The sequence below is a fragment of the Podarcis vaucheri genome (assembly GCF_965113315.1).
Source record: "Podarcis vaucheri genome assembly, chromosome: 11".
Classification (NCBI taxonomy): Eukaryota; Metazoa; Chordata; class Lepidosauria; order Squamata; family Lacertidae; genus Podarcis; species Podarcis vaucheri.
In genome coordinates, this window is record NC_138749.1 from 48,310,519 (window position 1) to 48,327,590 (window position 17,072).

The 17,072-nt window shown below is 42.2% G+C and overlaps 1 protein-coding gene across 5 annotated transcripts in view; it reads left to right on the top strand.

The window, feature by feature from the left end:
• SNCAIP (synuclein alpha interacting protein) overlaps nucleotides 1–17,072 on the top strand; it is a 123,620-nt gene that overhangs the window by 93,796 nt on the left and 12,752 nt on the right. For all 5 annotated transcript variants that reach the window (XM_082191560.1, XM_082191563.1, XM_082191561.1 and 2 more), the window contains 4 exons: nucleotides 1,394–1,507; nucleotides 6,323–6,448; nucleotides 10,147–10,316; nucleotides 16,005–16,097. In XM_082191560.1, the coding sequence (XP_082047686.1) occupies nucleotides 1,394–1,507; nucleotides 6,323–6,448; nucleotides 10,147–10,316; nucleotides 16,005–16,097 (503 nt within the window). The remainder of the gene's footprint in view (nucleotides 1–1,393; nucleotides 1,508–6,322; nucleotides 6,449–10,146; nucleotides 10,317–16,004; nucleotides 16,098–17,072) is intronic.

Sequence of the window (17,072 nt, forward strand, 5' to 3'; positions counted from 1 at the left end):
TACTTTAATGTGCCACATCCAGAGCTGAAACGTCTTAGATATCAAAACCACTTTGGAATATCACATGAAGGTAAACATTTACCTCTTGTGGAGAACAGCAGGCAACCTGTCAGAAACAAAAATAATTAATGTCATCTGGAAGAAAGTTCAGACTACAGGAAAATCTGTAATACAAGAAAACACTACATTTTATAGCACTGCTGTGCCCTTGTAAAATTCAGTGGTGTGCACAGGAAGGACAATGATGGAGTTAAACTTCTCTTGGGATATTCTGCAAATGAAGCAAAATAAATGAAGCAAAATACTGGGGCCACTTTCGCAGGGTGAAAGCAAGAGGTTCTGGAAAAAGCACAAAATAGGAATGGCGGGCTCCTTAACTTTTATCTCCCTTTTAGGAAAAGTTTGGAAGTATGTTCAGGTCTGATCTCTGGTGGAATCCAAGGCTGTGGTCATGAGAGAAGCAAGACCCCCTTGGGGTGTTAATGCTGTGAGCCCTTCCATTGTAGGCTCAGGTTGTCTATGTGTGTAACTAAGCCATATATCATAAAGACACCACAGTCTCCGCTGTTCCTCATTCCCAGGAAACTGAACCCTGGGTGAGGAAACCCTGGAATCTCACACAGCTCAGAGATTGGGGTGGTGTGCAAGAGTATACTTACTCAGAAGTTACTCCTGGTTACTTGTGTTTAGGATTATAAATGAAGGATGCCAATCTATATTCACTTACCCAGGAGTAAGCCTGATTGAATTTCTAAGTGGAGGTGTATTTGATTGCGCCATGTTGTTAATTACGTTATTCAAATTTATTTATAATATCAATGCATCTGCCTCTCTACTCTTGTGTTCTGTTGTCTTCTGTTCTCTCATCTACATTTTTAAAACTATGTGAGCATTTTGACACATAAAACTATGTGAGGATTTTTACGTATTATAGTGTTCTATAAACCATCCTGAAGGGACTCCATCCTGAAAGACAACTTTTTAATAAAAAGAACTAAAATAGGGATTTTTTAATAAAAAAAGAAATTGTATGAAATGTAGATGAGAGAACAGATGACAATAGATTATGAATGGGATGAATATGAAATAAACAGGTATTTGCAAAGGGATATATGCAGGATTTGTAGGAATTTCAGAAGGGACGTCATTAAGCAAACACTGCTGCTGTATCCAAGACTGGTTTTATATTTAAGCCCCGTAGAGCTAAATAAAAATTGTGTTTCAGAAATGACCTGTGAATTGCAGCGCCTGTAAATAGGCCTACCCTACAATCACTGCTATTACAATGTTTAATGGAAAATATGTTTCCCACGCACATACTGTATACACAAAAAGTTTCAAAATTAAGTATAAATGTTCCAAAAAAATTACATCTTCATTTTCTTCTCTTTAGAATGGTCAGCTGGAGTGTGTGAGATGGATGGTGAGTGAAACAGAAGCCATTGCAGAATTAAGTTGCTCAAAAGACCACCCAAGCCTTATTCACTATGCAGGTTGCTATGGGCAGGTACAGTTACATTTTGAATTCTTGTTTTAATTTAATGCAATGTGTGTTAGTCTGACCATTGAGATCCCTGGAAGGGGCATTTCTTATAGCCTTCGGGCAATGTCAGAGGGGTGATGATGATCCAAACTGGGGCCTTCTTGGTTGTGGCACCCTCTTTGTCTCTTGTGATGCATTGTCTTTGTTTTTCCTATTTCACTGATTACTTAACATGTACCTTTTCATCCATACCTTCACAGAAATGGCCAATGTTGTTTTAAGGTCCTCTTTGAGTCCTATGATTTGCTGAATAATGTATTATCTCATTGAGGCCAAAATTATGTGTTGGTTCTATGGATTTCATCAGTCTTGTTCTTTTATTAGTTATTTATGATTATGTATTTTATATTGCCTTTTTATGAAAAGCAGTGAATAAATGAATAAAAGATAAATCACTCAGGTTGCCCATACAGTGAGTTATTTTTTACCCTTATCCCAAAAAAATGTGAAATTTTGAAATGTAGTCAGTCATAGATAGAGGGGTTTTTTTAATACACTGAGAGGCATTGCATTTTTTCCCCAATTTTTTTTCAAGTATTGGGAACTATAGAAACAAATATTGAGTAATTTTAACATACATGCATTTGCTAGACACTTTCCAACCTTATGCAAAGTTGCTCAAGCAAAAGATAGCCCGTGTAAACACCAGACTTGGCTGCAATGCAAGGGAAATATTTTTATAAAGAAGAAGTGTTTTTGAATGGATTCAACGTACAATTATTTCCTCTAGCACTTGGCACATATGGTACCTGTTTTTTAAGTAAATACTTCCTATGATGGAGAAGGCATGAGAATAAAAGCAGCCAAAGAATAGGCCCATTGATGTCGATGTTGTCCTACAATGCTCGTACAGGATGTTTTATTCTTGAGAAAAACTTGCCCTGCCTCAGTTCCAAGTCTGTCTTCAGAAATATCCTTGAACCGAAAAAATGGTAAATAAGCCAACTGAGTTGTTGCCAAGTGTGAGATCAGGAAGAGATGGGGATCAAGCATATCTCCAAGAATGTGTGTATCTCTAGACTCTGAATTCAGTTAATACTTTTTAAAACAAAAACAAAAAAACCAGCCCTATTTATTTTCTACTTGAACTTTCTGCCAAATAAGCAGACTTTCAAAACGCATCTTGACCCCAGCAGGGCAAAGTTTGTCATGTTCGGAACTTGAGTATTTTTTGTATACAATTCAAACCTACAGCAAAATGTTGTAATGCAGCCTCACCTTCCCAACATTTCTCCAGTGGAAACAAGGATGTCCTAAGAAAAAGTGGGACATTCTGGGATCAAATCAGAAACCAGGACAGATTCTGTAAATCCAGGTCTGTCCCTGGAAAATAGGGACACTTGGAGGGTTTGCTTCTAACAGATGTGTTCCTGTTCAGAGTTCCAGGCAATTAACCATGTTCTCCTCCAGGACACTAAATTCTCGTATCTCCCCAGCCTCCCCTTTCTCAATTAGCATAGAACAGGACCGCCTAACAGGTAAAAAAAGCTCAACAACTTTAGTAGATCACTGCCAGTTTTTTATTTTATAGTGGGAGTAGATCTCAGTTGGACATGCCTGGCCTAGAACATCCTTTGGTTATTGAGCATGCTCAGACTTTGTTGACTGTGGGAAAACTACCCCCTACCCTTTTGGGGTTTTAACAAGGCTTTTTTTAAATGACTGCTTCTGTCTTTGGGCTTCCCCTGAACGTGCAGATACCTCCCTCTTGTTTCTCTGTGTCTCTCTTTGGATGCCATATGTGTTAGCAGGAACCACCTGACTTCTTTGTGAGATGGAGTGATTAATTCAAAATCCCCAGGGAGTGTTGGTTTTTTTATATATTAGACATGCCATTCAGTTAAAGATGGTTGATTCAGCATATGAGTTTTAGTCAATAAATTCATCAATAAATCAATTAAGGCTGGAATCCGAGAAGCACTTGCCCTGGAGTTCAACAGGGCTTACTTCTGAGTAGACATGTTTAAAATTGCATTGTAAATTGGCCTGTGGAGGGGGGGGACACATTTTTAAAAGGTATATTATTTCCTTTGTTTTAGATAATGCAAGACTGCATTGCAGTTCATAACATCTCAGAAGAGGCGTTGTGCTTTCTTTCTCACACAGGAGAAAAAGAATCTCCTAAAATGGCACTTAGTAGTTGTGCTAATATGGGACGCAGGTGGCGCTGTGGTCTAAACTACTGAGCCTCTTGGGCTTGCCAATAAGAAGGACAGCGGTTCGAATCCCCGCGATGGAGTGAGCTCCCATTGCTCAGTCCCAGCTCCAGCCAACCTAGCAGTTCGAAAGCACGCCAAAAAGTGCAAGTAGATAAATAGGTACCACTCCGGTAACAATGTAAACACCGTTTCCATGCGCTGCTCTGGTTTCAGTTTTCTGTTGCGCCAGAAGCGGCTTAGTCATGCTGGCCACATGACCCGGAAAAACTGTCTGTGGACAAACGCCGGCTCCCTCGGCCTGTAAAGCGAGATGAGCGCCACAACCCCAGAGTCATCTGCGACTGGATTTAACTGTCAGGGGTCCTTTACCTTTACCTTTTAGTTGTGGTAATAAAATATTACAAAAATAGAAAGAAAGAAATCTGCCTGAATGAGGATACATTTTTTAGTTTATACAATGTTTTAAATCAATTAACCAACTAAATGTTGCAGCCAGTGTTATATTTGTAGCTATCTTCATTTCTTACCCATTGTAGTTGTTGCCTTTAGTTTAACTGCTATAATGAAGACAACATTAACCAAGCTCGTTTCATAACATTCATGCAGAGGGGTTAGGGGGAGGCGTCTGCGCATTTTACACCATAACATTTTTTCATTCCCATTAATGTGCATCTCATGTTAAGGGGGAACAAAATAGTTGCCCCTTAAAGGTAAAGGTACCCCTGACCGTTAAGTCCAGTCGCAGACGACTCTGTGGTTGCGCGCTCATCTCGCTCTATAGTCTGAGGGAGCCGGCATTTGTCCTCAGACAACTTCCGGGTCATGTGGCCAGCATGACTAAGCCGCTTCTGGTGAGTCAGAGCAGTGCATGGAAATGCCGTTTACCTTCCCACCAGAGCAGTACCTATTTATCTACTTGCACTTTGATGTGCTTTCGAACTGCTAGGTTGGCAGGAGCAGGGACTGAGCAACGGGAGCTCACCCCATCATGGGAATTCGAACCGCCGACCTTCTGATCAGCAAGTCCTAGGCCCTGTGGTTTAGACCACAGCGCCACCCATGTCCCTTAAGCCCCATAAGGCTATCCAAATAGCTACCTTGGTTTCACCTGCTTCACTGATTGCTTTTGCCAATGTGTGGCTTATCTGAGAATAGCCCATTTTGTGTACGTTAAACCATGGTTTTGAAGTTGACTTTTCCCAACTCATCATCATTAACAATGGCCACAGTTTAGAGCTTGGGCAACACACTAAACTTTGGTTAATCTCCTTACAGTCATGCCAAGGGAGTGGGGAAAGCAAGACTGAGACTTGCTGAGGCTCATTCTTGTAACAGAAAGGCTGCTAGCCTAACTCCTCTTACCTGGGAGTAAGCCCACGAGGACTTAGTTAGCAATGTGCTCTAAAATATCACATTTTGTCCAGGTCATCCCAATGAAAAATAAGTAGCTTAAAGTATATTTCTAGCATATTGAAACCAATTGAGAATCTATACTTTTCTACATTTGACATTTCTGGAGTTTATGAGCTGCCTGAGAACTTGCTGTGTGTGTTTTAACATGTTTGTTTTAAATTTAAATTTATTTAATATTAAAATGCAAATTGTAGAATTCTTCCGGAACCAAAATTGAACAAAATAAACCATGGTGGAAGTGGGGATCAAAAATACAGAAAATTCAATACAGTACAGGAGGGGGAAAATACTGAGTGACAAAGTATTGGAGTAGCTTATGGGAGGGCAGCAGAATTTTGAGGACTCCCTATTGAAAAAATGACCAATTTTCCTTTGAGAAGTCAATATCTAAGATCTGCTCCATGAGGTAGCCCTCAAAAACTGCAACTCTCCAATACATTGTGGTGATCTTTTGTCATCCAGCTCTTCACCAGTCCCTTATTCATCACTTGCCCTGGCACTTTCAATCAAGTCATTTGCTCTCCCAAATGCTGAACAAAAAGGGAAGGAAGGAAGGAAGGAAGGAAGGAAGGAAGGAAGGAAGGACATTTCAACCAGCAATTTTTATCCATAAATATTGCCTACCTGTACCAATATTTTGTGTATACTTAATACAGTGGTACCTCAGGTTAAGTACTTAATTCATTCCAGAAGTCCGTTCTTAACCTGAAACTGTTCTTAACCTGAAGCACCACTTTAGCTAATGGGGCCTCCCACTGCTGCCACGCCGCTGGAGCACGATTTCTGTTCTCATCCTGAAGCAAAGTTCTTAACCTGAAGCACTGTTTCTGGGTTAGCGGAGTCTGTAACCTGAAGCGTATGTAACCTGAGGTACCATTGTATATGAAGCCCAAACCTTTGCATGTTCGCTTAGAAGTAATTCAGTGGGGCTTACTCCTAACTAATTGAGTTTACAATTGCAGAATGAGAATGTTTAAGGATCTTACTAAAGCTCAAAGTGATCTGAGCAGCATCTAAGATGGGATAAGTAAGGATAGCTAAGGCAGTTCCTCTGTTAGATTCTGCAGTGCAACTGCTATGTAAATGTATCTTAAGACTTGGAACATATTCCATAATTATAATTACCTTCAACACAGAAGAAGATGGCAGCCACCTTTCAATTTTTTTATTTTTATTTTTTTAAATCTTTTTCTTTCTGTGTGTGTAGGAGAAAATCCTTCTGTGGCTACTTCAGTTTATGCAAGAACAAGGGATTTCTTTAGATGAAGTTGATCAGGATGGCAACAGCGCAGTCCATGTAGCTGCCCAGCATGGGTATCTGGGATGTATACAGGTAAAAAATAATAATCTACATTTATTTCAGACGGTTGTTCTAAGTGAAAAATCCATAGTAGCCCATTACTCAACACAGAGTACTAACCACTATACGATACAACGTATGCTAGAGATGCAACAACAGGGCTGGCACTATCTTTAAAGAATACCTTAAAAACTATGTGGAGAAGGTAGATCTCCTGACAGACAGTGAATGAATCTGGAAAATAAAGAAAATATAACGAACTTAGGTTGGAAAATATTTGGAAGAATAGAACATCCAAAATGAAATGCGTACAGATTAAATAAATGTAAACTAGCACAACGAGAATGGTTGGAAGTCAATTCACTGTGGGTGCGTTCATGTTGGGTATGTATATAGGTAATGTATGTTTTGTAGATATGTATTGTATTGTTTGATATATGTATTGTATGTTTATAGATTCTGATGTACAATACAGGTATTTAAAACCAAAACCCCCTCCAAAAACACAGTGGAAACAGAAGAACAGAAGACGCTGGCCCCATTCACATATACTTTTAAAATGGTTTAGTGCTACGTGCATGAGCAAAACCTCAGGCTCATGAGCTTTCCCTTCTTCTCACCTGCAGCCATGTGACCAGTGTTTAGCTTCACTTTCCACAGTTTCTGGCTTCCTGTTGAACACAAACTGCACTGCTTGCCTGCCCTTGCAGAGAGGAACCCAGCCGACCAGCACAGCCCTTGGCAGATGTATCCTGCCCCTCAACGCTACCCAAGCGGCCATTCAGCAAGGGGACCAGGGGTGCAGCAGCAAGGCCAGGCACAAACAGCATGTGCTCTGCTGAGCTGCAACCCCTCCCCTGCCTGAAGCTGGCTTGTCTTGAAACTGACGAGTTTGTGATAAATCATGTCCTCCCTCAAAGAGGTGCGACCTGGCAGCCAAACCCTGTGTTATGGGTGGGTACGATTGGACACAACACCCTATTGGTAGGTCCCTCGATGCTGGGTTTAATCAGGCCAATGGGACGCTAGCCAGATGGATTGAGGGACCTATATATGCCCATGCACGTAACCCTGAGCTTCCTCTTTGGGCCAGTGCATCAGAACACCCGCCCACCTCTCCGTATATTTAGGGCTTGCACTTGACCTTGCTATGCTGTCGTGTGTTATTGGGACAGGGGCACGGCAGGAATTTTCCCCACTTGGCTGATTGGCTGTTGCCATTTGGGTTTCGCCTGCCAGGTAGCAAATCGTCACAACTTGTAAGGTTGCGGATCAGCTCTGGTTCAGGTGATAGGGATGGGAGAACACTCTCGCCATCCCTATGTGAAGGGTATTCCGTTAAAGGAATCCAGGGAGTCAATGGTTTGGTCAACCCTGAGAGGGGTTGTGCCCATGCCTGAGTCCAGGGGGATATCTGGGTGGTGGACTAGCCTGGCCTTGGCTTTCCACTGTTCCGAGTGTTCACCCTTGGCTGACCTATGCTGGTGCCCTGGGTCAGTGCTACCTGCAACGGTGCAGAGAGCTAGTCGAACCAGAGCCTATGCAACCACTCACTTGATGTAATCAATAAAGTTGTGGCCTAAATTCTGCCAAAAACCAAACCAAAGTTTGTGCCTTGTCTGAATTTATTTAAGGGGAGGTTAAAAGGTCTAAACACGCAAACTGCAGCTTCTGGTTCATATGCAACAACAATCCAGGATTTTGTGGGAAGTGAAACCTAACACTGCAGAAGTTTATCTCCTGGCCATGTGGGACAAGAAGGAGGAGTGTGAGCTGGAGGCTTTGCTTGGGGTCTTGCCCATAGCACTAAACCATGATTTAGCATCGTTGCTGATGTCATTCATTGTACTTTTAAGAGATGCATACATCATATAAGCACATTGAATGGAGGCGGGGGCATGTTTTTCACAGATTCCTCCTTCCATCTGTAGCCCCTCTGTCATTTGGAGATGCACACAGACCTCCACCCAGGCATGAAGAGGCGTAATCACAATTCAGAGACACATTCCACCAAGACACATTCCACCCAATCAAATAAGGAGGGCATAGAGCAGGGCCTGCAAAATGCGTAGTCTCTCAAGAGGGGATGTGGCTTGGAGAGAGTCCAAGGGCCTGGAGCTTTCCAGTCCCTGCTCTAGATGCAGGGAGAACTCACACATTTCTCTACAGGGGAAATATGAGTGTGGCTTCGTACTTCGGACAGTTTTACAGGATATGTGAGGGAGACACTTTTGCATGTTCTCTCCCTTCTGCATTTGGGAGGATCCAAAAATGTTCCAGGAATGTGGTGGCATGTGAGATCTTTAATTTCGTCTTAACCACCTACCCATTGTTTATTCTGCAATTCTGTAACCCATAATAATAGTGGCACCAGACAAACATGGCAGCAAAACCTTAGTCATCTAATTATGAACAGAAATTGCAAAGCACAGGAGGGAAAATATAATATATTTTTGTTGATTGACTATCTGCACTGCTCAGTCATGCAGGCAGCTCAGAGTCTATACACTTTAAGAAAACAAACACCTTCAGGTAATCAAAGTTTCCATGGATCCCAAATGTAAGTCATTCTGCAAGATTTTGTTTTTGGAATTTTTAAAGCTACCCACAGAGCACTCCAAATATTTCATTGCATAATTAATAATTTAGTTGCAGCATCTACAGTGGCACCAGATTTATCGAGTCCTAAGCTTATCACATGAGCAAACCATCTGAACTAGCACAGAATCAAAATCTGATATGACTGCTAATTAGGATAGCATAATTTCAGCTCATTTGTACACTGCTTAAAGTAAGGGTTTGTGGTGGTGGAGAAATGAAATGTAGGATTCAGTCCAGCCCTCTGGCTGGCAGTAGCAGGATTTGACTGCTGCTCCCACAGCAACTGCCATGTCCCCAAAATAGCTTATCCTCATCAATTAATTTGTATAATCCTAAAAAATATATTAACTGATTTGAAATGTAGACTTCTAGACAGTCATATAATCGATAACATTTCAGTACAGGTCCATATTTTCCCTTAAAAAATGATTTAATAGCTATAAATGTTGTCCATAAATGTAAGTGTACAAAATTTCCAAGTTCACAATCAGACCAACAGTATACAGTCATACCTCTGGTTGAAGTTGCTTCAGGTTGAGCGCTTTCGGGTTGCGCTCCGCGGTGACCCGGAAGTAACGGAATGCGTTACTTCCGGGTTTTGCCGCTCACGCATGTGCAGACGGTCAAAATGACGCCTCGCACATGCGCAGAAGTGGCAAATCATGACCCACGCATGCACAGATGTGGGTTTACTTCAGGATGCGAACGGGGCTCCGGAACAGATCCCGTTCATATCCAGAGGTACCACTGTATTTACAACGAACTGCTCACTGCTTGTAAAACAGGAAAAGGGTTGCCAGTTTTAGTACTCAGTTTTGCGTGTGAAAAATAATTATTTTCTTCGTCAAATCTATTTATATTTCTTTTCCCTTATATGCGAGGTAATTTGATTCAGCTTCTCTCAGTCCCAAAGCTTAATATACCATTCTTTTAATCAGAGCATCTCATCTTCCCCAGTATTTCGCATGTCTTGGCTGCCAGTGTTATGCATAGCCCTTTTTAAAACCCATCTAGTCTGGTCCCTGTTACCATATATCATGGGAGTGGAACTTCCCTTCTGCCTATGATGAACCTAGTGCCTCTGAAGGTAACTGTTCCTACTAATAGACCTATACATGTATATATTTTAGACTCTGGTTGAATATGGAGCAAATGTCACTATGCAAAACCATGCTGGAGAAAAACCTTCCCAAAGTGCTGAGCGCCAGGGACACACCATGTGCTCACGTTACCTGGTTGTGGTGGAGACGTGCATGTCGTTGGCATCCCAGGTTGTGAAGTTAACGAAACAACTGAAAGAGTAAGTTTTCATTCATAATGGTGGGATTCTAGGTGTTTGGTGTGTTGTTTTTTAAAAAACAGGTATGTCAACATGTCCAGGTGCTGTTGAATGTAACATTTGAATAGAACAGGGTTTCCAAAATTTGGGTTTCTAATTGTCTACAACTCCCATCCTCCCTGGCTCGCAGCACCAGTGGTCAGGCATAATGGGAATTGAAGTCTAAAAACCCAAAGTTTGGGAAACCCTGGAAAAGAAGGTGCATCCTATTAAAATAAACCATGGACACACAGTGAGAACCATTAGCCAACTGCATGTCTGCTGTGTGTTGCATATTCCCCTTTAAACTTGACCTTACGTTCACCTTGTGACACCTGGAGGGCATAATGAAAGTACATTCCTTGTATAAACAGTAAAGTGGATCTTGAGTTCAATGGGGCTTTCTCCCAGGTAAGTGGTACGATTGGCAGCCTCATTTTATTTCCCCCATTTTATCCATTCATACATCAAGCGTCTGCGGTTCTCCTTTCATCTTGCCATCCCGCTGCCTGTGTGCAAAATTAAAGTGTAAAACATTTACATGTTCATGACTAACCACTTGCCTATTGTTCTGATTGTAAAAGCCTTTTTCTCGAGGGTCTGGCATCGCACTCCCAACATTCAGACGGAACAGTAGCTAAGTGCTAAATGTAAGAGACCCAGAGGTTCTTTTCTCACACACTGAATTGGCATGGGCTGGTTTTCCCATGTCCAGCTGTGCTCTTTTCTAAAGAAGCAGTTTAGACCAGCAGGCACTTCCAACGGCTAATGTAGCGGCTTCAACTAGGCAAACAAGAAGCGGAGGGATCCAAGCCGGAGCAAAAAGGCTGCTGTCAAAAAGGAGAATAGCGCTTGTCCTGGATAAATTATTTACTTATTTATCAAATGTCTACGCCACCCTTCCTCTGAAAATCACAGGGTGCTTTGCAATATAAAAAAACAACAACACAAAACCACATACCATTATAGCAAGAACAACAACCCCCTGCTCACAATTTAAAAGGCCATAGATTGTTTAATTAGCTAGAGGCCTGGGAGGAGGGAAATGCTTTTGCCAGGTACCTAAAGGTATGTATGATGGTCCTGAGCTGTTTAAGACTTTATGGGTAAAAAAACCCCATCACTTTGAATTGGGTCCAGAAACTAATTGGCAGCCAGTGCTGTCAGACCAGGATTGGCATTATAAGCTCAAACCATCTTGCCCCTTTGAGCAATCTGGCCGCTGAATTCGGCACCAGCTGAAGTTTCTGAACCATCTTCCAGATAGCCCTACAGAGAGCGTATTTCAATAATCTAACCTAGAGGTTTCCAAAGCATAAACAACAGAAGTTAAGCTATCCCTGTCCACATAGGGGTGCAGCTGGGCAAATGGAAGGCCCTCCATGCTACTGAGGCCACCTGAGTCTCAAGCCACAGCAGGGGATCCAAAAGTAGCCTCAAGCTGCATACCCACTCCTTCAGAAGGAGTGTAATCTCATCAAGAGCAGGCAGCCTCCTATCCAACTGGTCTGGGGAACCACCCACAAATGGTGCCTCAATCTTATCTGAATTGAGCTTCAGTTTATTGGCTCTCATTCAGTCCATTACTAAGGAAAGACAATGGTCCAGCACACCCACTTTCTCACCTGTAGATGTAAAGGATGTGTGTCGTCAGCATTTTGCTGACAACATACTCCACAACTCTGGATGACCCCACTCAGCTGTTCCTTGTAGATGTTAAACAGCATGGGGTATAAAACTTAGGAACCCCACAATGAATGCTCCACAGAGCCAAAGAGCACTTTTCAAGCACCACCCTCCATAAACGACCATCCAAGTAGGACCTGAACTACCACAAAATGGTGCCACCCACCGCTAACTCCTGAAGGCATTGAAAGCCACTGAGAAGTCAAGGAGAATTAACAAGGACACATTCCCCCCAGTTTCTGTCTCAACATAGGGCAACATACAGGGTGACCAAAGCAGTTTCTGTGCCAAAATAGGGCCTAAACTCTGATTGATATGAATCGAGAAGACCAGTTTCCTCTAAGAGCACCTGGATCTTATTTACATAGACAAACAGGGTGACTTTCCTCCCTCCACTTAATAGTCTAACTTTAAGGCAGCACTGACATTTTTATGACTGTTCATATTAATACAAGAAAAATAATCTTTACTACTCGGAAGTCAAGCAGAATCTGCTCCAGAAGTCCGTTTGACTTCCAAAACGTTTGGAAACCAAGGTGCAGCTTCCGATTGGCTGCAGGAAGGTCCTGCAGCCAATCGGAAGCCACGGAAGCCCCATTGGACATTTGGGTTCCAAAGAACGTTCGCAAACCGGAACACTCACTTCCAGGTTTGCGGCATTTGGGAGCCAAAACGTTTGGGTCGCAAAGTGTTCGTCAACAAAGGTACAACTGTGTTTCTAACATTGTTATAAATGCAATCCCCAAACATTGTTCAAATCCAGGGTGCAGTGTTTTCTGTGTGATTTGTGTGTCACTCGGTATAAAGGTACATCCAGCTGTTTTGTATAAATGAACTTTATGCAGTACCGATTTGAATTAGAGGCAGCTCTGGTTCCTGGCCAAGGCACTCAAGTATGAGAAGGAAAATGATGAAGGGAAAGTGAAACAGGTAGACCAGCAACAGTCAGGAATAACAAATGGAAATAAGTGGTCTGAATCTGCAAAATCTTGGATCTTTGCATTACACTCCAGTGCTGACAGAAGGTGGGAGTGATTTTTAAAATAGTGTAAGGAAACATGTAGGCGGGAGGAAGGAAGAGGGAAAATTGAAGGAAGGGAAGATCTTTATAAAGTGCATCTGGTTTCTACAAAATAGCATATTGGTGTCCCACCTAAAATACTTTTGCATTTTCCAGATCCTTTACTGTGCCAATATGAGCATTTGCTTTTTGTGAATACAGCAAATACAGCCTTGCAAATAGGCTGAAGTCATGTGGATGGTTTCTGGCTCCGACTTTGTCAGTTCCAAAGCTCTAGAATTGAGAAGTGAGTTAATAATCTAATGTCCTTTGAGCCAGGAAATTATCCGGTTAAATACCCCACAGCTGGACTTGCGCTGTCAGTTTTGTTCTGCTATATTTTTTTTTAAGGAAGTCATTCTGAAAGTGAAAGCAACAATGCGTTTTTACATGCTTGCTAGCATTGCTACATGGTTTTAAATGGGGAAATAAATCACTGCTGGGGAAATTTAGAAATTTACTCATACAAAAGTAAACATTAGCTAGGGTTTAACGGAGAGGGAAGACGCAGAATTCATGGTGGGAAAGAGCTGTTGATTGCTTGCCCTCTGCTGATATAGAGACAGCTGTGTCCCTCATGACATTCTCCCTACATGGAGATGATAATATCAGTGTTGGGGAAAATGTGTGCTCTGTAACTTGTTAGGAGAGACCCAATAAATATGTTTTTTCCTGTGAGTTACACAGCACAGAAAGCTGATGAGAGCAGAGGATTTACAAAACCCTGAACTTGCAACAGACCGAATTCATCACAATTCACAAGTGACAATGTACATGTTTGGTTTTCCCTGATACAGAGATTAACTAATAAGACGAGACCTGCTGACTTAAACCCAGTCCAACGTCTGGGGAAGCACATAATCAGACAACAGCCTTCTCCTGGTTTTTGTTTTTTTGTGGGGGCTTTTTTTTGCCCCTTAGAATGATCTCTGCAAGCAAAGCTTGTACACCATACCCATTCTGTGCCGCAGGATCTGGTGGTCAAAAGAGCTTTTGCCAAAGGCTTCCCTGGTGCAGATGTTGTCCTGCATGTGTGGAAGCCAAGAAGTGGGGCAAGCTACAGTGGATGGTGTCAGGGCAGAGCTAGGCAGCATGGCCCCTTTACTTTGTATCAATGCCTGAGTGGTATTTCTGAATGGGGCTGTGGTGTAAATAATAATAATAATAATAATAATAATAATAATAATAATAATAATAATAATAATAATATTTATTATTTATATCCCACCCATCTGGCTGAGTTTCCCCAGCCACTCTGGGAGGCTTCCAATGAAGTGTTAAAAACAATACAGCATTTAATATTAAAAACTTCCCTAAACAGGGCTGCCTTCAGATGTCTTTTAAAGAGAAGATAGCTGCTTATCGCCTTCACATCTGAAGGGAGGGTGTTCCACAGGGTGAGCGCCACTACCGAGAAAGCCCTCTGCCTCATTCCCCATAACCTCACTTCTCGCAGGGAGGGAACTGCCAGGAGGCCCTCAGCGCTGGACCTCAGCGTCCGGGCTGAACGATGGGGGTGGAGACGCTCCTTCAGGTATACAGGACCAAAGCCGTTTAGGGCTTTAAATGTCAGCACCAACACTTTGAATTGTGCTCGGAAACGTACTGGGAGCCAATGCATTTGCGTTGAGTTATTGCGATCAACCACCTCATTTAGTTCAGGAGGCCAATGTGGTACCTCAAGATGTTGCTGGAATCTCTGGTGCAGTTAAAACGGGTAGAGAGAGGTGAGATAAAGCAGACAAGTGAGCAGAGGTTGGCTTCTGTTTAGATGGCTTTCCATCTGCCAGGATGAAAACCCAGGCAATTTATCTTTGGCTACACTGCTCTGTCTCCTCAAGTGGCTGTGACTGAAGTAGGTCTACATTGGGACTCACTGAATCTTGAGTGAACCATCTAAACCACCAAATGAAAATCTAGCCTCAGCACACATTAGTTTTTTAAGAGATATTATTTTTATTCGATTGTTTTTATTATTTAAGAAAGTATGAATGAGTCGTTGCAAATATTAATCATGTGGAATAATAGACAGAAGAGAACCCATTTAAAAGTTCATATGCATTCTACACAATCGCAGAATCACAGAGTTGGAAGGAACCCTGTGGATCGTCTAGTCCAGGGCTTCCCAAACTTGGGTCTCCAGCTGTTTTGGACTACAATTCCCATCATCCCTGACCCCTGGGGGCCCTGCTGAGCTGAGGAATGATGGGAGTTGTAGTCCAACAGCAGTTGGAGATCCAAGTTTGTAAAAGCATGATCTAGTCCAATCGCCTGCAATGCACTGATATGCAGCTGTCTCTTACAGGGATCGAACCTGCAACCTTAGTGGTATCTGCGCACTCCATCCTCCATTATAAAATATACTGCTCTGCTCCATTTAGCCCTGATCCACAACCCTCAGCTATCCTTAACTTTTGTATGGTGTCATTTGCTCTACCAAGCAGCTAGCGCTTTTCAGGAGAAACTTTGGGAGGTAACTTGAGCCAATTTTCCTCCCCAGTCACAGGCAAGATTGAACTAATTTCAAGTTTGCTGAGAGTTCAGTTTTAATTGGACACAGGTAAGCTAATTGTTGTGGGTCCCACAGCTCCGGCAACCGCTTCTTAGGATTCTAATCTTGCCACTTACACCAGATTCACTACCAGCAATAAATAATGTATACAAGGCAGACAGCTTTCAGAAGGTACAATAGAGTGATCACAGCGTTTCCACAGGGATTAGAAGCAATTTGCAGAACAGAGACCTCCTTTGTGCATTTTAGTATTTGTATGCACTCTGTGTGTGCAACTCTTAAATTATAAATGTACAGAGGCTTTCGCCTCAAAGTGATGTTGAGTGAAAACTATCATTTCTCTTTGCCACATCCACTAACAGCTTTTCTTTCAAGGAAGAAGTGGGCTTAACAATTTAATATTTCCTTATAGGCAGACGGTAGAACGTGTGACATTGCAGAACCAACTCCAGCAGCTTCTAGAAACACAGAGATCAGAGGGCAAGTCACTGCCAACATCCCCAAGGTAACTAGGCGTACTGGAATAGAATTCCAATGTACTTCGAACTGGACTCTTTTCACGGTTATTGCATGAGAAGGTCACGCTCCAGCTAAAGATCCAATCGTTCATGCTGTGAAAGAATAAAAAGCAAAATGTCGTATGATGGGAATTCATACCTTTTTAATTTGGCAGGTGTGAATACTGGACTCTGTGAGTTTAAATGGAATTAACTTTCCTACATTTTTCAGTTTGATGTATTGTGGAACTTTTAGATGACTCATAGACATCACAGGAAACATCTTGTGAACTTCCACAACCTCACCTTATGGTGGCTTACAGTAATCTTACACTCCCAGTAATTCATAAAAAGGCTTTTTTTTTGCTGGCAAAATAGGCAGGCTGCTGTTCATGTGCTGTAAAGGCGATTTGTCTTCACTGTCTTAATGTAAATGGACAGCACCAGAAGCATAGATAGAATTGTACATTTCAATGTTTTAACCGCAGTTCCTTGACTTCAGCTGAATGAACATTGCTGCAGGCTCCCCATGTGTGAGTTGGGCCAGACAATTAGGAGCATTATTGGGCAAAGGCATAAATATAACTTACTGATAAAAAGCATGGAAGTAAATTCAGTTAATGAGCACCCCTTAAGCACCTCCATTTAGGTGGAAGTTAGCCTGAAATAACAGGGTTAGAATGGGAGCATCAGAGTTCTGCCTTGAACAAAATTCCCTTAAGTGTATATAAAATTGTGTCATCTACTTGTGCATTTAAAACTTCTGATGAAACCTGTGATCCTGTCACCATGCAGCCCATGCAGTTTTTTAAACCCTTTCTTTTTTTTGGCCAGCTTCTAAACAGTAAGCCATTTGATCTGCAAGGCCATGTTTCAGCAATACCAGTGGAATTACTCCTGAGCAAACCATGCTAGATTGCTATTGCTCTTATTCAGGGGTCGGCAACCTGAGGCCCATGGGCCACAAGCAGCCCATGGGGGCC